Here is a 27,203-nt window from a genome sequence, read left to right as displayed (position 1 = left end):
TTCAAAAAGACCAAAAGTGTAGTGGCCACATTTTCCGTCCCGTCAACACGTCACATCCGACGTCACATCCCCAGTGCATAGGGTCTCGATCAAAGACCCTAGGGTTCAAGGTGTGAGACTCATATGTGAGCCCATGATAGAGGGGTTTAGTACTATAAATATCACATTGTTCAGAAAAAGAAGTGAGTGCACAATATAATAAATCAAACTTATTAACTATTAACAAGTGATTTTCTTGATCTCAAATTAATAGGGGTATAAACGGTCTGTGTTTTTGGATTTTTTGAGAAGAATTTTTTTTTTACAATATTAATAGAATAAGGGAAGAACAAATAAAATATTTTGAATTTCGTGAGAAATTTGAGATGAGTAGTAGTTTCATTTGTCGTTGTTTTTGTGTTGGCGTGGGTAAACGTTCTACTGTGTGGTTTTTGTGTTTGTCCTGTTTACATGTAATTTTATGTACTGCTGCTGCGAAGTGAGAGTGATGAGGCAAATGGATAATTCAAGAATTAATAATAAAAAAAGTGTCAAACTATGCTGTCATGAATGCCTAAATCTTCAATGCAATGACTCCAAACAAACTCATCAGCTTTGAATCGCTAGGAATCACCACCAGTGCATTGCCTGGCAGACAGTCTCTTTTGAAAATATACTCATACGAAAATGACATTGACAGCCATCTTTTACTGCTACCATTCAACATCAGATCATTCTTTACATGTAACTAATATTACAAACATCCGTAATTATGCTTAGATGAGCGCCCAAACAAGAGCATACTTAAGGATACATATTAATTAGGACTTCACAACAGATCATGCTTTCCGAAAAATAACACGCCTTTCTCGCTTGTACTCAACTTCATCTCTCTGGTGCATGATTATAAGGGCTCTTCTTATCTGCCAAATGTAATGAAAGTTCAAGAAATTAAGTTCACGAGGGGCTTTAACATGTAACATGGTGGGATCCAAGACAGCTATGGTTGCTTTCACAACAAATAGGCAGTAAAGCAATTTGTTTATGCATTCACAGTTTTTTTCGACAAAGAATTACTAAGATGTTAAAATTCATGCGTATGTGGAAGCAAATGAAATTCAGAAAAACAATTGATTTGTATTCAAGGTGAGGAGAACCATAGTCAATTTAAATGGCCTTTGATGAGGGAGAAAAAAATGATATTGCAATTAACAAACTACTTACAATGGATTCATTCATTCCCATTCTAGAGAGGTCATCAATCAGCTTTCTCTCTGATATGTGGTTCCCAATTCCTATTCTCCTCTTTATCTGGGTCTCTGCTTGCTGTTGTGGGGGAAGATATAATTTAATAACAAATCAAGAAATCAAAAGAATGATGCTATGAAATGGGCAGAGGAACTCAAGGTCACCTTACTTCAAACCTACCTTAATTTCATTGGCCATCTCTGCAGTTAGGTTCACTTGTTGATTTATTCCCGACCTTGCTGCATCCATGGTAGAAACGGTAAAAAGCCTCACAGCTTCATCTACATCATTCTCAGTAGCAATATAGGACCTGAAATTATATTTCCGGACCTCAAGGTTAACCAGTTGTACTGTGATCCTAAGTTGGACAAATACATATATAATTATATATATATATATATATTAATGTATATAAATAGACAGGCATGCGCACTTGAGCTTGCAGGTGAGCGGATATGATTGCATTGCCTGTGAACTTAATTTAGCAGAGAAAAAAAAGCAGTTCTCAATCAAGTTTATTTGGAATTGAAAGAAGTGTGATTGAATCAGCCAACCATGGAGGCCAGTTTGCATATCCATAATGGTGATAGTGTTCCTAGAAATTAGTCTAGTTAAATGCTCCGTGTTTCCTTAATATCGCATGAGCATTTTATTGCCAATTCAAATCAATGCAAATTTAGCTGCCAATTGCATCAATTTCACACGCAAAATGCAATGGACAAGGCACCATAATAAGTTTGACTCCACTACTTACAATCTCATTTTTGCAAGAGCCTCGCTTAATCTTACGACAGCTTCCAGCTGCCTTACAGTAATGGGAATTGCAGCAGCCTCTCCTGTTTCATTTGCCTGCTGCCTCATGTCCTATAAGAATAGCCATATCGACAATAAATCAATTAGTTGCAGGATTCAGCAGCTGTCATACCAAAGGCATGTAGAATAGATGATTGTCCAAGTAATAGCATGCAATGCACGATATAATCAAGGAATTCATATTCATTGAACTCCATGATCCTAAACCAATTTCCTTTGCAATTACTCACTAGGATTAATCGTATACAAATGAGGTCAATTTAGATAGAATCGCTGAATAAAGATCAATTTCAAAGAAGAGACCAACATTTTCAGAATCCACCTGACTAACCGTATATTTCATGACTTGTGCAGAAATTATGTTATTCTTAAGTTTAGATAGGGAGTTTGGGATTCAAACCCCTGACTTCCTGGGCAAGGTGGAGGGATCCAACCATGTATTAATGTATACTAGTGGAAATTACTGCAACCCTTGACTTTTGTGCAATTTTTAAAATCATTCCCACATTGGATTTTGTCTGGCTTTTGCAGTAAAATATAACTTATCTATCAAAGAGCCAATGGCAAAGTACCCGTCTGATTCTGACATAATGGTTCTGCAATTGTGTGGACGCTGATTCAGATAAACGAGGTTGGCACCCACTACGACAATAATGTAAGTACCTGTAAAAGTTCAACACCATCAGTTCAGCATCTCACTGATACTTGACAATGCCGTAGATTTGAGAATGTCAGCCAAATTGAATAGCAAGATATACCTCTTAAGCCAATTCTCCTCTTTAGATGTTTTACTGTCACCAGAGACTGCATCAGCGGATGCATGCACTTTTATGATGTGGGTAGCTATAATCTGCGCTAGGATAATTTTAAATTTAGTCAAGGATAGGGCACAGGTTGCAAAGGAACTTTCCAAAGAAGTTTTCTTTGTTATTGATATGTGGATATAAAAGCAGAAAACCATTATTCATCTTGAAATTTTACATGGAATACTTGTTTTCATAAAGAAGTCCATTATCCCAGAAAGCCTCTGAAGTGTTGGGTGTTAAAATGTTAATGGAAAACAGAATTACCTTATCTTGACTGTACATCCTGATGTCCTTCACAATGAAGATTAAATCAAATCTTGAAAGAATTGTTGTTTGTAAATCAATATTATCCTGGGCAGTCTGTGAGTGGAATGGTTCTCGTTAGTTTCTTACTAGAAAATCATAAGTATACATTTGAAAATCCAACCAAACAAAAAATTTAGTTGCGCACCTTGAGATCGTCATAACGTCCAGAAGGGGGATTGGCAGCAGCAAGCACAGAAGTTCTTGAATTAAGAACAGTTGTAATGCCTGCTTTGGCAATTGATATAGTTTGCTGCTCCATGGCTTCATGAATGGCAACTCTAAGCCATATTTAGTTTAAATGTCAAGACCTGATGATGACCAGAAAAAATAACTGACAGTCAATCTCTAGTTAGTAGTTTACAATACCTATCCTCTGGTCTCATTTTGTCAAACTCATCAATACAAACAACGCCTCCATCTGCCAAAACCATGGCTCCACCTTCAAGGTAAAACTCACGCTGCATTATACATGTGAACTATTGTTAGAAGAGCATTTTCATGCCAAAAAAGGGGATAATAATTCAAGTAAAATAAAATTTAAAGCGACGGAAAGCAATCGATAAGAAAAATTTAGAGGAAGGGAAGACAACATATAGAGCAAAACTATAGCATAAGCATCAAAAGATTACAAAAAACTTACAGAGCTGCTATCACGAATCACAGAAGCTGTCAAACCAGCAGCTGATGAGCCTTTTCCAGAAGTATAAACAGCTACAGGAGCTGTCTTTTCGACAAACTTCAAAAACTGTAAAAGGTAACCACCTAATCAGCACCAACCATAACAACGAAATACAAATTGAGTGTAGAATAGCTCAAATTATGTTCTCAATATACTGCTTTGCATATAAGTGTCCTGAGCCCTTTCAAAAAAGCAGACAACAGCTTAAAGCTACACGTTGACTTCTGAAAAGCCCTCAAGTAATACCTGTGATTTAGCAGTAGAAGGGTCACCCAGCAGCAACACATTGATGTCACCTCTTAACTTCACTCCATCTGGCAAGTTCTGTAGTGGCAGAGAGATTGTTTATACCACGCATCAACAACTCAAAATTTATGGGTAAAGGTTTAAATATACCTTCCTCGATCCTCCAAAGAGAAGACATGCTACAGCCTTCTTCACATCGTCATGACCAAATATAGAGGGAGCTATTTTGGAGCATATGAATTTGTAAACATCAGGTTGAGCGGCAAATTTTTTGAATTCTTCTATCTGCAATCAATATCATAACATAGAACAATGAAAATGTAATCGAGAAAGCTGTATTATTAGCAGAAAATGACAGAATTCCTAGAGCTAAGAAATAATAAAAAGGATGACCTGACTAAAACTGTAAAGCCTATATACTGGAGATCGATCTAATCTCCTGTTATAATCTTCATGAATAAGTCAACTAAGAAAATACCATCAGATTTAGAGATCTCTCACCTAACTACACAGTTGCCACCCAACAAATTCCACAAAATTTTGCCATGGCCTAAGCATCACTTCTATATAACCGGCTAACAACTTTTATAAACATATATTGAGATAAGATTTAACAGAATGAGAATAATAATGAAAAGAATTGCCAAAGTGCTGTGACATTGAGAAGATAGCAAAATCGTGTATGAATAACGTTTCTTATGATTTCTACGCTGTACCTCTTCTTGCGTGAAAGAGGTAGGACTTCGCGAATTGGCCTCATTTCCTTCTTCTATACCTACAACCCTGATGTATGGCTGCCTAACAGCGACAGCTCCTTTATGGCTGTGCCAGAATGAATCAATAATAAAAAAAATCATGATATCATCAAAAAATGGCCACATAAAAAAAGTAAAGTAAATCTTACGAAGAGGAAGAATTGGCAGCTTGAAAGATACTGTAAATTCCCATGATGGTCAGTCTTGTTCCAGGTACAATTGTCTGAACAAGATGGCGATCCACCGAGAGGAGAATGTTCCTAGGAAGTTCCCCAGTAGGCACATCCTTTAAAAGCAACAAAAACAAAAAAAAAAGAGTCAGGAATCATAAGAGAGTTGAATGTCCACTTAGAAGGTTCAAGAATACCTTCACAATGTCAAAGCATTACCTCAGGATTCTCCTGCAATTTGAGGGTTTGCTGATCAACATACTTGCTCTTATCAGGAACCACAATCCATGGATCAATTGGGCAAGGTTCTTCCCCAGGCTGTGAATTTCAGTGTCGACATAAAAGACATGATGATAAAGCTGAAAATGTATGGATTAATGGATGTACCATAGAGGGTATGAGATAAACCTGAGGGATATGATCGCATGATCGAGGAACAATTGCCCCACCAAGACCTGGACGGCATGGAACTTCCTTCATATTTTTACAGTTCTTACATACTAAATTCACATAAGTTGCTTTTGCCTTGATCCTTGAAGCAGCTATAGTGATACCAGCTATCTTAACCAGTTTGGATATATATTGGGCCTAGCCAAAAACAATAGCCGTAAGAAAAGGACATAAAAGTTGCAAAAAGAGACTGAAAACATAAAATGCTAACCCTCTATTGAATCAATATAAGCGGATGCAAAACATCAACATATTCATTGGTTCATCGTCAATTTTTGTCCCAATATTTTAAAAATAACCATGAGGAAGACTAAACAAAATCTAAAGTCACTAACCCCAAGCGAGCGCATAGAAGTTGGATCTTCCTTCGAAGTAAGCAAAATCTGGACATCTTTAGCCTCTACATCAACCATTTCCCCACTATCCCCCTGCACTTTCTGCTTCAAACTCACCAGTACCTCTGCGGCTGCAGTCTCAAACTGTGGTAAGACAACACAAAACAAATCACTCAAATAACATATATGCATATATGACCATGTAATATATAATAAGATGTTTTATAGTACCAATGGAAGGTAGTCCGCAGGGGACGATCGGAGAAGGGAAGGAAGATCGGGGTCAAAGGCAAGCAGGTGTTCGAGGTCGACGAGCAGGTACTTAGGGTTGTGGATAATACTCTCTCGGTAAGGGAACACGTTCTTCAAGCTCTCGAAATTCCTTATGAACTCCTTGAATTTGCAGAGGATTCCATGGCGGCTGTTCGCCGCCGCCTCCGCCGCCGATTCCGGGAACTGGGCCTGATCGCTGTAGTACACTGCCCCCTCGTCCCATCCCGACATTTTCTTTTCCTGCCTTTCTCTTTCTAAAACACAGGAATAGGAATAGATCCTCTCTCAAAGACGTCGAAACTGATTCCGCTCCTGTTCTTTCGAAGTCCAAGTACCAGGTTGGATCAACGACTCTTCTGAGGGCAGGGTTTTTTGTGACCCTAAAAGGGATTTTGGCGGGAAAGATTTGGCGGCAAGGTGTAGTGCAATGGCTTGGCGCGCGTGCTTCCTTCGCCTTTTTTTTTTTTTTTTTATTTCGTTTTATTTAATTTTTTCCCTGTTTTTCTTTAAAATAGACAAATAGTAGTTGAAAAGGCCCATTGGACGATACTTGGGCTTCCGGCATGTATTTGGGCCATAAATTTGATGTTACGGTAAAGATAACAATCCGGGCTCAAAGAACTAATGATAGGCCCAATACCAGAGCTGAAAAGCCTGATCTGGAGAAGTTCCCCGCCATTCCTTTGAGGACATATAACAAACATGTGACAGGCAAAACAATCAACCGCGCAAATAATTTGGCATCAATGGCGGCACTAAGGATAACGTCTATACACAATCATACTCCCATTCAACTACCCACCTCCTCCACCACCGCAACCAAGCCCACAGTGGCCTTCACCACCCCATCAAATTACGCTGACCGGCTCTCTCGCCTCCTCGATCTCAAAGGCCACACTCCCCTCTGGTGCCCTACCGTTGTTACCGAGCCCACCCCGCAATCCCTCTATCTCCACCTCTCTCCACACTCCTTCCCACTATTCTCCGCAATCGCGTTCCCCTCTCGAACAGCAATCACCGCTTTCTCCCTTGCTACTCTCTCGCTCACCAAACCCCTGTTGCCCCCGCAAGGCAATAGTCTGATCATCGCGGCTCTTGGAAAGGACGCAGAAGGCATTGACGAGAGGTTTCTGCTTGATATCTGTTCAAATGTTGATCGAGTTCGACTGTTGGTTCCGCCCGTAGCGACCCCAAGCGGCATGGTCCGATCGCTCGGGGATGGACGCGGTAGGAGAGTTTTGTGTCCCGTACCGCTTGTGGTGGGACTGCAGGAGCCTCCAGTTGTTCCGAATTTTCTTCAGGAGCTTGAGGAGGCCGGGTGGGTTCCTGTGAGGGTTAATGCGTACGAGACACGATGGTCTGGGCCCAGCTGCGCTGAGAGCATGGTGAGGAGGAGTGACGATGACCGGGGAGAGGGATTGGATGCGGTGGTGTTTGTAGAAAATCCCAGCACGGCACAAACCCAAGCCAAGCCTCCCCACCATCTCGGCCCATTGGGCCGTGGCAGTTCCAAGCCCTTCCATTTGGAAAAGGCTTGACAAGTGTTTGAAGGCCTGCACCAGCTTATATGCTGGATACAAGACCCCTCAACAACCGATGTGGGACTTTTCGTCTTAACACTCCCCCGCACTCGTGGACTGGGTATCTATGCCCAAGGCCCAACGAGTGGACTTCTTATCGGGGACGAGCGCACACCTGCTCCGATACCATGTAGAAAATCCCAGCACGGCACAAACCCAAGCCAAGCCTCCCCACCATCTCGGCCCATTGGGCCGTGGCAGTTCCAAGCCCCTTCCATTTGGAAAAGGCTTGACAAGTGTTTGAAGGCCTGCACCAGCTTATATGCTGGATACAAGACCCCTCAACAACCGATGTGGGACTTTTCGTCTTAACAGTGTTTACGAGTAGTGGTGAAGTTGAGGGGTTGTTGAAGAGTTTGAGGGAATTTGGATGGGATTGGAGAATGGTGAGGAGGAGGTGGCCAAGTTTGGTGGTGGCGACACACGGACCAGTAACTGCGGCAGGGGCAGAGAGGTTGGGGGTTGATGTTGATGTTGTGAGTTCAAGGTTTGACAGCTTTGATGGCATTGTTGAAGCACTTGATTCCAGGTTGCGAGTCTCCTGATCCAAATGTAAAACATCCAGTTCTTGCCATTTTTCTTTAATAGATGATGCTATGTGATTTTGATACTTGATTAGCGTTCTTGCTTTACATTTGATGCCCTAGACTTGCATTGATGGTATGTAAATTCTCTTCCTGTTCATTTAGATATAAGGGTCTTCCAACTTTCTGAAGATGTGAACAAAAGTAAGGTACTAAGGTGTATTGAATCCTTTTAGAATGCCTAGTCTTTCTTCATAGCAAAACTGGATGAACATTGGCATCTTCACTTATTTGGGTTGGAGTATATGCTGTTGGTGTTAGTAGGGTAGGTCAGTTAACTTGTAACAGGAGGCAGTGAAGAATGTAACATACAGAGATAGGACTTTATAAGCTGTTTAGCGCCGGCTTCTAGTCGTCGAAAAGCTCTTCCTTGTTAGAAGATGGAATGTATCATAGCAAACCAGGTAACCAATACAAGCTAATCAGAATGAGGAAATACCAAATGCGAGAAAAAAAGAACCTTGACTAAGAGTAACAATATGAATAAGATCCTTTAAGAATGCACAAACTTATAAAAACGCTATATTACAGCAAACCGTAGTACTGGTATCGATACATATCAAACTATTGGGCAAATAAAATACAAACAGCCACTCTTATAAGCTAGCTACTTGCTGTATATGTTCACGCTATGATTTGGTAATTTGGTTTTTGATATTACAGCTCTTCTGCTTCAATATCTTTGCTAGTTTCCTTATGATTTTGGTTGGGATAAAAGTTTCAATATGTCTTCCATGGATGGCCTTTCCAACGGCCTACTTGTGGTGCAGAGCAAAGCAATTTCAAGAACTAACTTTATCTCCTCTTGCATTGAGCCAGTGGAACTAGCTTCATTATCATCTTCTATTTCCCTCAGAAGTACCTCTCTTGGCTTGCTCTGTATGCTATCTCCAGCATTCGTTAGCCTACCATTTGTCAAGATTTCAAGGATGACCTCTCCAAAGCTGAAAATGTCCATGTACAACTCCTTTTTCAAATCATTGTTGAATTCACCTGTGCAGAAAAATAAATAAATCTTAAGAATTGTCAATAGTTCTTGAAAATGAGGTTAGAACTAATAAACTTATGCATACAAAATGTACGTTTGCTTTCATAAAAAAATTATTCTCTTGGGATCTTCTAGTCTAAAAAAGCAGACTTATTGTACCTTTTGCTATGGAACTGTTGAACAACTTTGCTATTTGATAAAGACACATATTAAAAGATAAGAGTGTAATACTCTGCTCCAATTAACAAGTTTCATAACATGACCTTTTATGTACACGATTATAAAGTATATCGCTGATTGCGCGTTCATCAAATGTTTCTTTAACATCAACCATCTTAAACTTTATCTATTCTCTAACACTTTAATTTAGACTTGCTTTTGTTTGTCAGCCAGGAATTAGGTTTTCTGACTGCAATCCAGAGAAGCTCATATACACATGCTAAGTGAATAATATGTAAAATTAAGTGTACCTGTTTCTCTTCCGGAGTTTGTTGTTGGAGATGGACCTTTGGCCAATTGGATCAGGTATTTGAAACCAAATTCAGCTAGGTGTGGCTCCATATTTTCATCAAAAACTATATTGCTTGACTTCAAATCTCCATGAGGAATTGCAGGATAACAGTCATCATGAAGGAAGCTAAGTCCCCGTGCAATGCCATTCACTATTTTGTACTTAATTGGCCAGTCCATTCTCATTCTAGTCTTCTCTGCCAAATTCCCATTAGGCAAAGGCAAGTAATCATACAGGAGGTAACCAAGATGCTTGTTGTAGCAGAAACCAAGCAATCTGACCAAATTCTTGTGCCTTGCATTGCCCATTCGAGTGATGAGCTCTGTGGCAATTCTCATTCTCTTAGTTCCCCATTCAATCTTCTTCACTGAAACTGTTATTCCTGTAGGAAGTTCTGCTTTGCAGACTGAAGTAGATGGTGAAGGCAGGGCTTCCATGGATTTTGTACTACTAAAGCTCCTCAAAACATCATTTGCAGTGAATCGGGGGAGCCCGTTGAACGATACCATATTCCATTGGCCTATATTTCCTCTCCTGAAATAACGTATTCCCAAAATTGATGCTACAACGAATCCAACCACAACAGCACAAAGTAGCAGAACCAATATAAGCTTCCCTATGCCTTTGCTTCCCAGCATTGCCATTGAAGCAGAACATGGCTGCAGGGGTTCTCCACACAGCTTTGGATTACCAACGTATGCACTACTACCCATTGATCGAAATACCTTTTCTGAGGGAATGGAACCAGAAATATCATTGAAAGACACGTTTAGTAGTAAAAGGCTTGAAGAATCACCCAGCTTTGCAGGTATTTGGCCACTCAAATTGTTACATGACAGGTCAAGAACACCTAGTTCAGGAAGACTTGCAAGCTCGTCAGGTATATGACCAGTTATTTTATTGTTAGCCAAATCCATATTCTCAAGAGACTGGCAATTGGAGACAGTTGTTGGGATAGTTCCTGACAGATTGTTCGTGTGGACTTCAATGAAAGCAAGGGATTTGCACAATTGGAAAGAAGGAATATTGCCCGAGATATTACAAGATGATGCAGAGAAGTTCTGAAGAAGTGGCAAAGACCAAGTTTCTGATGGTATCATACCTCCAAGCCCTGGATTATTTGAGATATTGAAGTACTGAAGCTTTGAAGCTTGATGTATGTCTGTGGGTATTCCACCTGTAAACTTGTTCCTAGACAGGTCTATGTAAGTAATATCTGGAAGACGGCTAAAACTGATTGGGATCTCACCTGAGAAAGAATTATCTTCAGCTCGAAGACGCACAAGTGAAGAACAATTGGAGAGGGATGGTGAAAGACTGCCAGTGAAGTTATTTGAGAACAGAATCAACTTGGATAGCACACCTCCATCACAGATGTCTGGTGGAATGTTGCCAGCAAAATTGTTTGTAGAAACATCCACCAATTCCAGCTTTGAGTTCCTGCCCAGAGTTTCTGGAAGTGATCCAGAGAAGAAGTTGCTCCATAAAAGAAGAGTTTCAAGTGATGGAAGTTGAGCAATGCCTCCAGGGACAGTGCCATTCATACTGTTGCACATGAGACTGAGCAGTCTCAGACTCTTCAACTTGGCAAAGCTTTCTGGGATTGGTCCAGAAATCTGGTTATCGGAGAGGTCCAAATCTGTGAGAGGCAAGATAGTGCTAAACTCCCATGGTATCAATCCAGTAAGCTGGTTCCTAAAGAGAAACAGTGACTGAAGCTGAGTGAGATTGGAGAGTTGCTTTGGTATTGAGCCAGAAAGGTTTGCACCAGCTATGTCAAGGTACTGAAGCTCACTCATGTTACCGAACTGCCAAGGGATACTTCCTTGGTAAGAGTTGTAGCCAATCTCCATGTGGGTCACTGTCTTTAGCTTCCCCAGTTCTGGGGGTAAGTTACCACCGAGAAAGTTACCTGCAAGGTGAAGAAACTCAAGGCTCTTGAAAGTCCCATATTCTGGTGGAATTGAACCAGCGATGTAGCTCCCAGCTAGATTTAGTACCTTGAGATGTTCAAGCTGGGAGACCTCGACGGGCAATGACCCTGAAAAGCTGTTGCTGAAGGCATCAAACACAACCAGATTTTGCAGACTGAAGATCCCACTTGGAAAATCGCCAGAAAAATTGTTTTTGCTGATATCCAAGCTTCTCAGATTGGTAAGATTGAAGATTCCTGCTGGAAGCCGCCCAGAAATTGAATTCTGGCTGAGGTTGAGATCAACCAGCTCTGTGAAGACACTAAACTGCTTCCCAGACAAAAAACCACCAAGATTCTTCACAGAAAGGTCCAAGCCAATGACAATAGTTGAGTTCTTGTTACATTTGACACCAGACCAAGAACATGCATAAACTCTCCCAGATGGGTTACCTCCGTTAGGGACAGACCAATCACCCAAACTGTTATCGTCATCAACAAGCTCAGATTTTAAGCTTAAAAGTGCCTCCGAGTAAGGATCAGCTGCCAAAACCTCTGCAGTTAACACCATAACTACGAGAATGATGGGGTACAAGAAATGGAAAATCTCCATTGGAACTCGCAGTGGAGAAGGAAGGACAAATTTTGGAGACCCAGGTAAAAGAAAATGGTGTCAGTTTATATTTTTATTTTTGTTGGGTAAGACTAGGAGAGGTGCATGGGGAATAGAGAAAGGACATGCATTAAAGCGGGGAGTGACGTATGGGATTAGTTGATATATGGGAATATTATTGGGCTGCTTTTGTGGGCAAGAATGGACCCCTCTGGGTCATAGATAATTTGGATGGTGTTGGGCCTGTTGGCCATTAGGAATATAACTTTAATATAGGAAGTCACCTTTTTTCTTTCTTTCACTAGAGAGAGAAATAGAGAATCCAATTAGTAAGTATAGTGTCTTTTTTTTTAAATGTTATTTAAATAGTGTGGGACATGAATTCAAATCATCACTATCTTTGTTATAGTATTGAAGTAATTAGGAGAGTTTCTTGCATGCATCGGCCAGTTTTGGATGGTAGGTTTAATCAAATTACAGATTACAAAGAATCATAATCATTATATTTATAGAGGAGTAGGAGAATATAGCAAAGGCACACTAATTAGGCAATGAACATGACAGCTCCTTTAATGATGTTAATTTGTGCTAATTATTCTTTTGGGCCTTGGAATACAATTGGTGCATTTGTAGGTCCAAACACTGTTTAAAATCATCTGAATTTCTGTGAAAAATGTTAACATCTAACAACTATGAAAACCACTTCTGAAGGTGATGGTATTTTGGTGATAAAAATGCTTGGCAATTGAAGTTTGTTAAGTGTTCAAAGAGCATCATCATTTTAGTAGGTTAAGCTAGTGCAATTGCTGGTAATAGGTGATCATTCGATTTATATTCACATGAAAAGACATATTATGTTTGCCATATATAACCCTAATAGCAAGAAACTCTCATGGTACAGCAAATTATTTAGTAGATTTACCCTTCTGTACATATTGAATGCATAGCAGTATGTATAGACAAATTTAGATCCTTGTTATGATTCAGAAAAGTCCTTGAGACGACAGCAGGAGTTGCAGCGAAGAAGGGGAATGCAAAGAGAGTGAAGACAAGGGTTGCGACAAAAGTTAAGTCTCTTTTTCTGATTTATCAGCACCTTCTTTAGCCTTTTTTTGTGTTCTACTGTTACTTGAAGGACATTTGTTTGGTCTATTTTTTTGACTGTGTGTTCCCGTCCTGTTCGCTCTGTATGCGATTCATTCATAATTGGTATTGAATTTGGTGAGTGAGAATTGTGAGAACCAGAAGCTTTGGCAGTTGCTTTTGGTTTTCAGTTTAACACATAGGATGAGGGCCCCAGCCGTAGAAGTCACTGCAATGGGTATCACAAATGTTCAATTTATTTATCAAATTCATAAAATTATGTGAACCCCACACTAATAAATAGATTGGACGTCTATGAATTAAACTGTTGTAAACTAAACTATCTTCTACTGGAGAGACCCTCAACCCTTGAACACGCTTTTTTGGGTGAAAACTTTGAATTATCATTTTTTAAAAAGCTAGTCTTTTTTATTAATTCCTAAAACAGGGGAAATAAATATTATAGACAGCTTTTATCGTTTTGCAACAGAGAAAATGATATTAGTATGGCCACCTACACTTGCATAATCATTTATGGGGAAACAGTACTGTAAGATGTTTTTGGGTGTTTCTCACATCACGAGAAGGTCCTGCAACTCTTTTATTACAGTGACCCCCCCGTGATGACATTATTTCGCTGGCTGAGAACTCCATGGCGTGTTTGTTATGCTGAAGTTTCCTTTCATAAATGTTGGCTATAATAGTCCAATTCGGAAATCTGCAATCAAGTACCCAACAAGGCAAAGAATGGCACATCTGAGTTGGCTACGACGGCTTCTTTCTTCCTCTTCATAAATGCTTTTCAAAAAAAAAAAAAAAATTCCAGTTGTTGCTTTTTCCTTTACTTTTATTCTAAGACATTCTGTGTGCTATGAAAATGAAAGGTTTTTTTTTGGCATATCAGTAGAGTATATCCTTATTTTCAGTGAATAGTAAGTTAGAATGACATGACTTTGTTAGCTTGTTTCTTTTTACGAAATAACCATAAAGTATTTACTATTTAGTGTAAACGAGAAATGTCATGTTTAAATTGAATTTTATATATAAGATATAAACTTACTCTCTAACAACTATATTTAAGTGACTAGGCAAAAAAGAGAAAAAAAACAAAAACCAGGCCTTGTGAATTGGAGGGGTAGAATAGGAGAATTAGAGTTGAAGAAAGTTAGTATGTTATAGATGAGCTGAAATAGTTCAGGGACACTGTAGAAACTGCACTATTAGACGAGAGTGTGAGCGCAGGAAGTTGATGATGGAATCGAACTTGAGAATTTATGGTTGATGATGAAGTTTAGTTTAGGGCATGGATTTGATGATGATTCAGGGGAAGAGCGGGATTCTTGTGAATCTAGGAGCTCAAAATGTCCCTGTATAAACCCCCATATTTTGACTAATTTGGTATGCGATGTGTTTTAGCTGTGGATGCTTTATTTGTTTTTATTAGTAGTCGTTGGCCAAGAAATTCCATTGTTTACTATTTGATTAGGCTTTGCGCCTGTTTCATATTTGCTCTGCTAAAACCTAGTTTATGTTATATACTGTTTGCTCTCCATTTACTCATCTTGCATTAAAGAACCGTGGTTACTTTATCATTCTAGTGTTATGGATACAAAAAGGCTTGTCTTTTATATTCATAACAGGTAAAAATTGAATGGATACCTTTATTCTGTTCATCAGAAAATTTATGAGCCATATAAAAAGTAATAATATATGTGAAGCAGTTCACTGTTCAAGGTTTGGTACTCACATCAAAGGAAGGCACTGCTTTCAGCAGTTCAGTGACCCTGTGATGACATTATTTCTCTGAGGAGCTCCACTGCTTGTTATAATTGAAATGTGGCTATGACAGTAATGAGAGAAGCAATTTTAAATGCATGCCTTGTATGATAGTTTATGATTTAGGCCCCATCTTGAAATAGGTTTAGTTAATTGAAAAGGCCTTTACAACTGCCCCCAATTCAACTTTTTCTTCTAAGTTATGTGAGGTCACTAACTTGTTGAATCGAGTCTGTTCACCTAATTTAAAAAATTGTGCGAATCCCACATTAATAAAATGACAGTGACTTCTACTGCATGGATCATTAACCCTATTACATCTAATATATGACCTTTTGCATGAAACAAACTGGTAATCTTCCATTGATATAGAACAAATTGCTGGGATTAACAAGTTCAATAATTATCTAAAACTAATGCAATTCAAAAGTTCTAGTCTAATCTGCTAAAAGCAGAAATTAAAACTTAGGCTTCCATTAGAAGGAAGAAAATCAAACCTTTCAGTCAAAAAGGCTTTGTGCAAGACAGTAAGAGGGAAAAGACTGCACTGACCGTGTGGTCTTGGGGAGTGGGAACGCATTTTAAGGGGAAGAAAAGAAAATCACTTTTTGATGCACAATTAGGATTCTCATTCTCATTTGGGTCAAAAGAGTAGGTGATTATACTTTGATTTGATGTCTTAATCCAACCTAATCATCATAATAAAAAAAAAAAAAGTAAGAACACACACAGTGAACTCAAACGGTCACAGTATTAGTATAGAATACCCATCAAGATTGACAAAACCATCCTATCTAACCATTATAAATCATGATCTGGCATCTGCTGCTGTGGATGACATAAAAGGATAATTTAGACATTTTTGGGGAAGTTAGGGTGACTCATGGAATTGTGGTGCAGAAAATGATGTGCGAAACAAAGATACATCAAATCATGCTTAAAATACGCATAAGTGTGCCTTAAATAAAGTTGAGAGTGGGTGCAGCTGTGTTAAGTAAAGCGACTTAAGAAAAAGTATTTACTTTCTTCCCTTTCATGTTTTACTCAAAAGGCCTTTTTTAAGGCTCTACTGTTTTAACATCCAAATGCAGCACTGGGACCTGTCTAATTTAACCTTACGACTCCAATCCATCCATATCCATCCATTCTTTTCTTTCTATCATATAAAGTTCATGGAGAGGCAGCCTTCTCCTCGCGAGTCATTGTGCTTTACCGTACTCGAGTGTGTGGCCCTTTTTTTGGATTGGGTTTTTGTTTGTTTTTTTTTTTTTTATAGAAATGTAAAGTGGGTGCAGTAGAGATGTCTGTCACAAGCCCGGCCAGCCCGATCAGTGTGGCCCAGAAACTCCTTCTGAGCCCGCTAAGAGGTGTTGGGCCGGGCCGATGGTCCGAGTTAATAATTTATACCTCTAGAGTTTAGACTCCGGTGTGGAAAAGTTCTTTCATTTAGAGAATTTAATATTCCACGACAGGCCAATCACAGGGAAAGACGGAGCTAAATTCGTAATGGCATCGACTGCAGGGAAGAAGATGAATACAAATGTTTCCACATCGTGCCAAACCTCCAATGTAACAGCAGCATCAGGTCTCAGGCAGTTTAGTCGAACCATTCCGAGAATATACTCAGGTAACTCAGACTCTTCCTTTGCCTGCAAAAAGATTCAGCAGTAAATATTGCATAAAGAAATCTCGTCTTCATAGTCGCCACTAAGAAACCCTCTTAGCTCATGAATACAATATCTCCCAATTCCCATCAAGCTTCTTGATACCGTAACCCAACTGCACATTACCAAAGGATTTTATATCGGTGAGAGCCCCATTTCTGCTGTAAACATGTTTTCCTACACGAGCCACCAACTCCATCAAATCTTCCTTCTTTACATGGGGTTTCAACAGAATCATACAGTCGTATAGCGACATTTCTTCGGATAATCGGATTCTTCTTCTTCACTCTGAAATCAGAAAGAGAAAAAGCTTGAAGCAAACCAAACTCCCGTAATTCAGAGGGACAATTTTTCGGGGTGAAAGCCGTGAAGGCAGCGGAATACTCTCGCAGTCGGAGGAGTAATGACTCGTTCTTCTTCAATCGTCGACGGCCGGGAATGGATATCGAATGTGTCTGGAAAACCAAGCATCAGCATTGGAGGAGAAAAGGCCCACCCAAAAACCAAGATAGGCCCAGAGTCCCTTAAGGTGTCGTGTCTTAGGCTTAAGCCTTAGTTCTCAAAACTATATCGGCTAATTATAGGCCCACCTATAAAACAACATAATCGGCGCGGAGTCCCTTGAGGTTTCTTGGGCTTAAAGCCCAATAAGATTGGCATGAATAATAATTGCTAATAAATAGCCACAAAAAATGGGGTGAAATACTTCTACAAATACTGGCAATCAGTAACGCTGATCCCTCGCATTAAAGGAATTTGTACGTGAATTGATCAGGAAGGTAATCCCGCCTTTTCTCCTATGGCGACCGTGATTCTTCGCTCTCAAGACTTCCTTCGAGGTCGGTTCCGCTGTGAAGCTCTGACAGGAACACATCCATGCAAGGCTCGCCGGAACCCTAACCCTAACACTAACTCTGTTCACTTTCGTCGCCGAAAGCGGAGCCCTGGTGGTTTCCAGTCGTATCAACTGCAAGATCGAGATCGTCGAGGCCGATCTCAATCGCGATCCACGGTAGTGAAGTCCCCCGGCAAGGACCCTGTCATGGGCCAGGTCAAGATCCTGAAGCGCGGCGAAGTGTTGAGTCCCCCTGCTGCAAAGCCTTACAAAGATTCGGATCTGGTTCTGTTCTCTACGGACAGGATTGGGCCTGCTCCGGAAACGATGTGTAAGCAGGTTAGGGTTTCGAAATTCAAGGTTGTGGATGGGATGTTTGCCGGATCGGCTTTCTTTGCTTCACCACCGCCAAGTTCTCTTCCTGTGCCTGGTTTTTTGGGCAAAAAGATTGAGGAGAATGGTGTTGCAACAAGCAGCTTGAGGCGTTTGTTGGGGCTTGATTTCGTTTAACGTGGTGATTGAAAGACGAAACAGCCTTGTGGTTTGGTTTGAAAGTTGTGATCAGGCTCGATATGGTTTAATTAGGTGATAGATAGGAGACGGAGGTTTGTGGTATTGTTTTGGTTTTATGATCGCATGCCTGCTTTATGAGCTCATAATCTTCCTTTATTTTTTCAAGAGGAATGGTTGCGAGTGCAAGCGATTGAAGTAAAGGAGACCGCTTGATGTTAGTTTTAGTTTTGAATCTGCTCTGGGGAAGAGAAGATCATTTCTTGCTGGAAGGGGAAGAAAAATTAGATAAATAGCTACGGTGTATATATACCTTGTTGCCTGGTAACTGTTTCAACTTCTATTGTTCTCTAATTCTCTATATCTAGGTAGGCACTAGATTGATATTTTGAGTCTGTATTTCTGTAAGATGTTTCTCCATCGTCACTGTTATGTAGCTGTCATACTGGATGCAATAAAATTGTTGAAGAATAAATTTCCATAGTCAGTGAAAAAGATTGTGTTTTCTTTTTCTTTTTCTTTTCTGGCTTGGTGATATGACTTTATGACTTGCTTAAAGTGGAATGTCTGATGTCTTGCGATTCTTGGGGAAGGATGTTTCTTTGGTGCATTTCAAGTTTAACTCATAACATGACAGGTCGTTTACCATATAGTGTACATTGGTTATACATATCTGAAGCTGTAATGCTAATCTTCTTCCAAGCGTCATTCCAGGGCGCCGGAGGTTCGTAAGGGGTGACTTGGCCTAATTTCTTTACCTTCTTAATGTGATAAAATACTAGAATTTGTCCTAAATTTTATGACTTGGTACCATTCCATGTTCTGATGAAGATTGCCAAAAAATCAATGAAGGTTGCTAATCTCTTAACCTTTATGCGTTTCATTAGTTAATCAGGCTGTAACTGGCCTTGTAGCCTGCTGTGTCAAATGCTGAATTTTGGAATTGTGATGGGAATGTACTTGATTATACCTGTATGACTTGGGTGAAGAGAGTTTCTTTACCAAATAGTGTACATTATTAAGAGAGTTTCTTTACCAAATAGTGTACATTATTTGTGGTAAACAAGCCAAATCAGTCCATTCCTAAAGAACAAATCAGAGTTATATACATTATTCAGAAAGAAATTAAACCTGGGTTGTTCTCTGACATGATCTATCCATGGGATTCGTGGGAATTTTTTTTGCTCATGGTATTCCAGTCACACAGTTTCGATAAGGCAAAGGATAGTTGATGACTACATTAAGTTATAATGAGAGAATAGGTTTGTGAAGTATTTGAAATTTCCCTTGAAGTATGCTGCTGAACCTGTGTGCTATGTGATTGTTGCGCTCAACTCTGTTTGATTGGTTTGCCGGCCGTTGCTCTCGTGAAATCCTTGATGCTCGGCAACTATTTTTTTCCAGAACCAGTGCTTCCTCCATAGAAGTATCATCTCTTCAATAGGAACTCCTTTGGTTTCAGGAAGAAAGGCATAAACAAAGACGGTCATGACAGTAATCCAGCTAGCAAAAAAGAGGAAGATTCCGAATTTGAATGCACAAAGAAGGGCAAGGAAAGACTGGGCTATGATGAAAGTGAATAAAAGGTTGACAGCAACTGTAATGCTCTGTCCCGCTGATCGCGTTTCTAATGGAAATATCTCACTCGGAATTGTCCAGCCTAGTCCACCCCATGACACCCCAAAAGCAAACACAAAGATGCAGATGAAAGCCACCACCAGTATGGAGAACCCTTTTGTCAACTCTTGGTTGTTGCCGAACTTGACTGCCAAGATGATGGCAACTATAACCTGTTTCATGAAGCAGCAAAAAACATCACAAGTTCAAGTACACATGATCTGTTAAATTATTTTTTGCATATATTTGTAGCTTGGGTTTTCCTGATAGTTCGATTGCTCTCTTACTACAATAAATTTCTTACCTGGCAGGTAATCATCAGTATCCCACCGCTGATGAGCAAAATTCTTCGACCCAGTCTATCCACTGTTGCTATGGCAACAAGTGTAGATAAAAATAGAACGGCTCCGGTCAAAGCTGCAGCATAAAGTGAAGCATTTCCTCCAAATCCCATGCTCTGGAACAACACTGGAGCATAGAAGAGAATGGAGTTTATGCCTGTGAGGATCTGGAAAGCCGGCAATAAGATTGCCATAACCAGTTGTGGCCTGTTCCTTCTCTTAAGAATGTTTCTAAAGGGATGTTTGATTGAATTGGCCAACTCACTGGCATCCATCATATCCTGGAACTCAGCACTGACATTCTCAGTGCCTCTAATTTTCTCTAGGATGTCCCTTCCTTTCTCTGTATTTCCTCTTTCAATCATGCTGTTAGGTGTCTCAGGGATAAATATTCCTCCGACTGTCATCAGCAGAGCTGGTACAGCAGCAAGGCCCAAAGAGAGCCTCCAGCCCCATGGTTCAAGCTTCTGTGTTCCATAGTTGATCATGTTAGCGGTAAAGATCCCCAAGGTTGTTGCCAGTTGAAACGTCATGTTTAGGCCTCCTCGAACATGGGTTGGTGCCATCTCTGATAAATAAAGTGGAACAACCTTCGAGACAAGCGCAAACGATTAAAATTTCTGCATGCTGGAGTATCAGGTTAGTTTTGTGCACCCTATGCATACACAATGGAAGCAAGCTTGACCTTACTCTCAACTAGAAAAAGAATTCATATAATCAGACAAACCCTTGTTTATTTCTAAGTTATCCTTTTCTCCACAGAACCTATCAATTAGATCAAGTGGATACTGGAGCAGAATAAGGTACCTGATCTCCAAATCCAATGCCGACGCCAAGCATGATCCTACCAAAGATGAGCATTGCCAGGTTAACGGCTCCAGCATTTAGAGATGCTCCAATAAGAAAGCTGATCCCACCACAGATTATACTTGCCTTACGCCCATAATTCCTAGTAACGGGCGACGCCACAACAGATGCCACCATTCCGGCAAGGTAAAGAGAGGAAGTAAATGCTGCAAGCCCTTGGTTGTCATACTTGCAGTAATTGCTTTCATGTGCATGCTGCTTTTTAATATAGACTGTCTTGAAGAATTTCTTGAGAAATGCATCCATTGATGTCACACCCCCTGTTAATGATTGGAATTAGCATGTACATCAGAACCACAAATCAAAGTGGTGCTTGAAAGGAACTCGGTGATAAGAAAATGCTTTGGTCACTGGTATTTTTTTCTCATCGTGTTTGTGTGGCTTTTATCAATGTTTTTTTTTGTGTATATCACTGTTCTGTCAAACGTTAATTGTTTATTTTAATCATTTGATCTGTGTGAGCTAAAGCTAATGACTAATGTTTTCAGATTTCCAACGTATTTAGCAAGTTTTCATCTTGATAAGGAATTAATTATCTTCGAAAGACAACGGACTCTTGGTACTGGTTGTGTAATTGCTAACATATCTGAACTACATCTTGTGAAAGGAAATCCTAATTGGCATCGAGGGCCGGTCAGCGCTCAGCAGTTCAACACTTAACTTCAAATGGTTCCTTAACAGGATGTACTGAACTAGTTCTCCTTTTCTCATTGACTGTCTTCTGCAGTTCTGCTATGTAAATGAACAGAGTAATCAAAAAGATCGGAAGGTTACAATTCCCACAGAGAGCACCAAGTAATGTGGTTTATAAGAAAAGCTCAAGTATCTCTCGAAACTACAAGACCTGTACTGGGCTCGAGTACCATTGGCGACACACAGAAAAAACAAAGCCGTGCGATCAATCGGGAAAAATGAGGATTTTTTATGTCCATCTTTTTCTCCTGAATCCAGCCAATTCTAAATCTCAATTCCATGACTAGTACTCTTTATCTATTCTCTTATCTACTCTGTACTAATCAGGACCACAAAAACAAAAGATTTTGCCTACAAATTCGTGATTTGAATGATAAAACCAAGAAATGAAAAGTACCTGAAATTCCAATGTCATAGCCGAATAGAGCGCCGCCCGTGGCGGCAATAATACATGCAACCACCACATAAACGGTGACCTTCCCCTGGTACTCCTCTGCTCTCTCCTTGGCCACACCTGCCGGAGTAGTAACAGACACACCAACACCACCGGCAGCCATTTCAATGATCTTCCTCCTCCTTCAGAGCTCAAAACAAAAAACACCAGAAACTAATCACAATAAATCTACACAATTTTAGTCAATGTTTTTGGCTGAAGAAGAGAGGCCATGTTGGCATAGAAAAGCAGAGTAGTGTTTTGAGGGATTGAATCACTTGGGGTGAGGTTGCCAACTCTTCTGCCGTGTATCTTGCATAAGCATGTGCCATGTATGTGTATGTATACATTTTTGGATAAATGCCATTTAATGGACTCAAAGTCTTTTTTTTTTTTTTTGGCAGAACCTGGTTTTAGGAATGACAAGTTGGTAAAAAAAAAGTATAATTTATTGCGGATTTGGAGATTTTTATGAACTATCCACTAGAATTCTACCTTATCAAGTGCAGCAAATATAATAATACTTTGAAAAGTCTTCTATGCATCCCAGTCAAAATTTTATTTTAATGGTGATGCCAACTGGGTTGAATTTAATGGGGTGGAGAGTTTGTGATGCAATCCTGGCTATGTTTTATATATATATATATATACACGCACCCATAATCATAATCGACTGTATGTTATTTTAGTTGTTTTTAATGAGATGATTTTCTTTATCAAAAAATGTCAACTGAGAGAGTTCAGGGACCAATTGTAACTTGGTATTGGCTCTCATTTAAAATCCTTGTTGATAGTTAAAATATCTACAATCTTTTAATATTGAATATATATTTTTTAATTTAATTTCAACATGAACACAAATATTTCACCCATAAATGATTAGATACAAAATAAAAACCTTAAACCAAAATAGTGGAGAGAGGAAAAGGAAAAGAAAAGAAAGGTCTTGACAAGATATACTACTCATGGTCAGCTTTTGATTTGTTTCAATCACAACTTGGTGGAGTGTTCTTTAATGGACAGAATTTGTCTGAATTTGCTTGTATTTTGTCTCATACTTGGATTCTGTTTTCTCACAATTTTATCTGTCTATGAATAAGGTCTGAAGATGAAAGATTATTGTGTTTAGTGCCTGTTATTATACACTTGCTATCACACTAAACTGAGGATTTGGTCTTTTTTTTTTTTTTTTTTTGTAGAAGAAAGTTCAGTTTAAATAATTAAAATGGTTGGACAAATACTTGACCTACCATTAATTGCTCAAGCTTTCAACATTTGTCGCTTATATATAAACATGTAATCAAACGATATATAGGTGGGGTCTATTCTTGAAACTAACCCCCCCTATTAGGCTAAATGTCAAGATTATAATCGCACACGTGTTTTGGAGAAATTTAAAAGTAATGTAATTTATAAATAAAAACTTAAGTATCATTAAATAAAATAGTCCAGGAAGAATAAAATTATGTAGACTCGATTTATCCACAACAAACCACATAATTCAAATCGATTGAACGAGATGGATTTTCTGGGTGCTTGGGGGTAGCCCCAGCTGTAGTACATTTGAGGTAGTAAAAAAATTTTATTTATTTTTTAAAAATTATACATGTGTAGTATTCGGTCTAACGAATCCAACGATATATTTTTTGTTCGAAACAAAAATCAAATTCATCGCGATCGAAACATCGAATGTTTTGAATTTATATTTAACGGTTTAGAATTGTTATGTCATTTTTATGTTGGTTTTGATTTTTGTTTTGGACAAATAAAATATCGTTGGATTCGTATAAACGATCAAAATATAAATATAATTTTTTTGAAATTAAAAAAAAATCACTCGAAACTGTAATGTAATTACAGTATGGGCTGCTGTAGAAAAACTACAGCGGCCCCCTCTTACCGGATTTTCTGATACTAAAATCTCATCTGATGAGTTCGAGAAAACGAATCTCATGTCAATTAAATTGATTTGTATTGGTCGTTGATTATGCTCGCAACCTTAACGGTTAAACGAAGAACACGACAGGTAGTTGTCCGTTTACATACTTTATGAAGTGCGAGTAATTAACTATGGGCCGGGCTTGAAATAAAAATAAACTAGACAAGGAAACTGGACTAGGGCTCTAAATGGGCCGAGCTTGAATTTTCTTTTTTTTATCTCAAAAGGATGGGCTGAAAATTTAGCAACAACGAGGCCTTATCAATAATAGTGCAACACAAGGACTAAACTTAACTCTTAAGGCCCAGGCCCGATAGCACCAAACCTTGTTCTCATTAGGTAATTGACTAAACATAAATAATACAAATAATTGAACCCAATTAAGAGTACAATCAAAGTTATTTTTTTTTAAACCATCAAAACTGTGCGCACAGAAGTATCTCCCTTGAAAATATACTTTCCCAAACTGTCTCAGAAGCTTTTGCCATATCAATATGGCTCAACAGCAGCACTGTTTCAGCATTCATTTTGTGAGGCAAACCAGATCAAACTCCCTCAAACATAACAAAAATGGGAAAATTTTGACGCTTTCAGGAACATAATTCAATTTAAAAAGAAATTGTGCTCGATTCACTTTAAACTGGACGAAGTTAGTGTATATATTTACTAAGTTCCCCGGCAAATTAGATAAGGAAAATAAAGTGGCACATAGACTGTGTAAGCACTGTGCTTGTGTCTTTAACTATCGATAATCTGAAGGTTCTTCAATCAAGCTTCACTGAAGAGAACAAGTAATGCACAAACCAGAATGATGAAAGGAAGCCAACCGTGCCAGTTGAGATCATGATTGCTAGAACCATTAAGAGAGAATACCCCAAGTAGAGTGTGGCAGAAACGGGACCGCCCAAACTCCTGAGGTTAAATATGAGGTAATTTACGGAGTATAGGAATATGTAGATGGCAACAGAACCAGAAGCAAAGAAGGACTGCCACCACCATTTCCAGTCCTCCACACAGAGGTGCATGTAGGTTAAAACCAATGATACTTCAGCACAAACAACCACTAGAAGAATCATGACAACAAAGAGGAACCCGAAAACGTAGTAGACACGGCCCATCCAGAGACTAGACATGATATAGAAGAGCTCAATGAAAAGGGTACCAAAAGGAAGAGTACCAGCACAGAGAACTAGAAACCAAGATGGATACTTCTGAGCTGGAATTTCACGAGGGATGTGATTAGTCCGGACAGGATACTCAATGTGAGGAGCCTTTGCCCCAATATAACCACCAACAAGAGTAAGGGGAACCGATATACAGAACCAGAGCAAAAGTAGTATAACAAACAAGGAAAATGGAATGGCAGCTGTGCTATGACTACCCCACAGTAGGAAGTTCAAAACTGTTAAGGTCAAAAAGGCAATACCAGGAAAGAAGCAAGCTGCCTTCCATGCAACTGAAACCCATCCTTTGTGATCCCCACATCCAATGGTTCTCCAAAGACGAACTGCAACATAGCCAGCTGCAATGCCAAGAACCATGTAGAAAAACAGCATACCCGTGATGAGTGTTCCATGGGAAGCAGGTGACATGAATCCAAGAGCCGCGAACAATATAGTCACAATTGCCATCCCAAGAATCTGAACACCATCTCCAACCATAACACACAAAAGAGCAGGATTAGATGGAGCACGGAAAACATCCCCAACAACAAGCTTCCATCCAGATAGTTCCTCATTCATCTGTGCTTGAGCTTCCCTGTCAAGCTCCTCGTATCGGGTCAGATCCCGTCGAACCGTCCTCAAGAAGATCACAAGGACTATACCAGCAAGGAAAGTTATGATCATTAGTGAGTTCAGAATAGAGAACCAATGGACTTTTGAACCCTGCATCTTCAAATAGGCATCCCAGCGTGATGGCCACTTGATGTCACTCTCTTCAAATGTAACTTCATAGGTAAAGACAATGGGCTCATGTTCCTTGATATGCATTGCCACGGTAGTAGGATCACATTGTATCTTCGAAGGATACTTGTCATACATTTTTGCAATTTTCACTGAGTCCGCATTATGGTTGATACTACAAGGAACCACCTCAAATCCAACAACCATATACCCAGGCTTACCAGATTCACCATCTTGGACTGTGGGGATCACTTCAGCTCCATCTCCCGTCCTCATTACATGCGCCACATTGGTCTCCTCATATTTATGCACAAGAACCGTAAACTTCAAATGGTTAAACACATAATAGAAATCCTGAACCCTGATCCCAACAGGATAGCCAGTCCACCTCAAAAAGTAACCATCCTTCTTGGTGTACCTTATCGCTGGCAAATTATCAAGGACCAAATTAACCTGATACATCTCATCAATCCTCTTCTTCAAGATCTTAAAGTTATCAGCTGATAACGGATCGGTCCTACACATAAGGACCTCAGACTCATTAGTGTACATCTTGAACCGATATGCGGAGTTCTCAAACCTGTCTCCCATAAGGAGCTCACCAAGATTCTCGGCACTGTCCTTCACACCCTCTTGAGGCTTGCAGAAGGGCAAGCTGTAATAACTAAAAGGCAATTCTGTATAAATAGAAGTGATGGAATTCACTTTCACAGACAAAGTGTCACCAACAGCGTATTTGTGAGGGTAACTACCGGGGAGATAAAACCCATATCCCGATTGGACAATGAGGAAAACATTCAAGAACAAGATCTTGAAACGACCTAAAAAATCCATTTCTGAAGTCTTTTCGGCGAATATGTGCCAGACGTGGAAGACCCAGATGACGAAATCAGTGAGCAAGCAAAGATTCATTGATACTTCTACATGGGTTTTAGATTTCTGAATTGTGGGTTTTAGATTTCAAGTACAACTCAGATTTCAAACTGTCTATTTCTGTAACAGAACAATTAAAATGAAACCAGAAACAGCAAAAAGATGAAAGATAAATAGAGACTTCAAAGAGAGTCGTGGATCTAACTGACCTTTAGTTGCATAGAGAGGAAACAAGATCTCCTCTATGTGTGAAAGAGCTTGTGCACCACCAGACACGGTGAGACAGATAGACTTGGAATTCTTGCACAGGACTATTAACAGATTTTCTTCGCGCTCCCGCGTAAGAATTGACTAGCTCTTACTTTTTTAATGACAATACTGTCCCTATTAATTTCTCCCATATTTTTTAATTAAAAATAA

The 27,203-nt window shown here is 39.5% G+C and overlaps 6 protein-coding genes and 1 long non-coding RNA gene across 11 annotated transcripts; 3 read left to right on the top strand and 4 right to left on the bottom strand.

Moving 5' to 3' along the window:
- Positions 1 to 593: 593 nt before the first annotated feature.
- Positions 594 to 6,454, bottom strand: LOC120005125 (DNA replication licensing factor MCM5). Its single transcript, XM_038854594.1, has 18 exons — positions 6,019 to 6,454; positions 5,788 to 5,931; positions 5,411 to 5,590; positions 5,222 to 5,320; positions 4,982 to 5,118; positions 4,794 to 4,899; positions 4,228 to 4,362; positions 4,078 to 4,155; positions 3,793 to 3,897; positions 3,519 to 3,610; positions 3,298 to 3,430; positions 3,111 to 3,206; positions 2,799 to 2,890; positions 2,613 to 2,703; positions 1,982 to 2,091; positions 1,408 to 1,537; positions 1,204 to 1,305; positions 594 to 902 (listed from the first exon to the last, which is right to left on the bottom strand). The coding sequence occupies exons 1-18, from the start codon at positions 6,289 to 6,291 to the stop codon at positions 819 to 821; spliced, it is 2,187 nt and encodes a 728-aa protein (XP_038710522.1). The 5' UTR covers positions 6,292 to 6,454; the 3' UTR covers positions 594 to 818.
- Positions 6,455 to 6,594: 140 nt separating this feature from the next.
- On the top strand, positions 6,595 to 9,967 carry LOC120005657. 4 transcript variants are annotated; one of them, XR_005469875.1, is made up of 4 exons: positions 6,595 to 7,490; positions 7,955 to 8,192; positions 9,606 to 9,737; positions 9,827 to 9,967. XR_005469875.1 is itself a non-coding variant. In XM_038855422.1 (2 exons), exons 1-2 carry the CDS (start codon positions 6,624 to 6,626, stop codon positions 8,183 to 8,185), a joined length of 1,098 nt encoding a protein of 365 aa, XP_038711350.1. In that variant the 5' UTR covers positions 6,595 to 6,623; the 3' UTR covers positions 8,186 to 8,250. The 4 variants fall into 4 exon arrangements, 2 of the variants coding, with proteins under 2 accessions (XP_038711350.1, XP_038711351.1); XR_005469874.1 differs by having other exon boundaries at positions 9,602 to 9,737; XM_038855422.1 differs by lacking the exons at positions 9,606 to 9,737; positions 9,827 to 9,967 and having other exon boundaries at positions 7,955 to 8,250.
- Positions 8,691 to 13,160, bottom strand: LOC120005656 (leucine-rich repeat receptor-like protein kinase TDR). The gene is made up of 2 exons (XM_038855421.1): positions 9,683 to 13,160; positions 8,691 to 9,217 (listed from the first exon to the last, which is right to left on the bottom strand). Exons 1-2 carry the CDS (start codon positions 12,246 to 12,248, stop codon positions 8,919 to 8,921), a joined length of 2,865 nt encoding a protein of 954 aa, XP_038711349.1. The 5' UTR covers positions 12,249 to 13,160; the 3' UTR covers positions 8,691 to 8,918.
- Positions 12,158 to 13,345, top strand: LOC120005658. The gene is made up of 2 exons (XR_005469876.1): positions 12,158 to 12,292; positions 13,236 to 13,345. It is a non-coding gene; the product is annotated as an uncharacterized LOC120005658 (long non-coding RNA).
- Positions 13,346 to 17,483: 4,138 nt separating this feature from the next.
- LOC120005630 lies at positions 17,484 to 18,625 on the top strand. The gene has a single exon (XM_038855390.1). It carries the CDS (start codon positions 17,571 to 17,573, stop codon positions 18,114 to 18,116), a length of 546 nt encoding a protein of 181 aa, XP_038711318.1. The 5' UTR covers positions 17,484 to 17,570; the 3' UTR covers positions 18,117 to 18,625.
- Positions 18,626 to 19,147: 522 nt separating this feature from the next.
- LOC120005629 (sugar transport protein 7-like) lies at positions 19,148 to 22,385 on the bottom strand. Its single transcript, XM_038855389.1, has 4 exons — positions 22,032 to 22,385; positions 20,882 to 21,201; positions 20,038 to 20,664; positions 19,148 to 19,906 (listed from the first exon to the last, which is right to left on the bottom strand). The coding sequence occupies exons 1-4, from the start codon at positions 22,189 to 22,191 to the stop codon at positions 19,430 to 19,432; spliced, it is 1,584 nt and encodes a 527-aa protein (XP_038711317.1). The 5' UTR covers positions 22,192 to 22,385; the 3' UTR covers positions 19,148 to 19,429.
- Positions 22,386 to 24,608: 2,223 nt separating this feature from the next.
- On the bottom strand, positions 24,609 to 27,075 carry LOC120004813 (transmembrane 9 superfamily member 11-like). Of its 2 annotated transcripts, none has more exons than XM_038854122.1 (2): positions 26,993 to 27,075; positions 24,609 to 26,777 (listed from the first exon to the last, which is right to left on the bottom strand). In XM_038854122.1, exons 1-2 carry the CDS (start codon positions 27,002 to 27,004, stop codon positions 24,771 to 24,773), a joined length of 2,019 nt encoding a protein of 672 aa, XP_038710050.1. In that variant the 5' UTR covers positions 27,005 to 27,075; the 3' UTR covers positions 24,609 to 24,770. The 2 variants fall into 2 exon arrangements, with proteins under 2 accessions (XP_038710050.1, XP_038710051.1); XM_038854123.1 differs by having other exon boundaries at positions 24,609 to 26,774; positions 26,990 to 27,073.
- Between the last annotated feature and the right edge of the window lie 128 nt (positions 27,076 to 27,203).

The sequence above is a fragment of the Tripterygium wilfordii genome, chromosome 9 (assembly GCF_013401445.1).
Source record: "Tripterygium wilfordii isolate XIE 37 chromosome 9, ASM1340144v1, whole genome shotgun sequence".
In the NCBI taxonomy this organism is placed as follows: Eukaryota; Viridiplantae; Streptophyta; class Magnoliopsida; order Celastrales; family Celastraceae; genus Tripterygium; species Tripterygium wilfordii.
This window is presented reverse-complemented; position numbering and strand designations above follow the sequence as displayed.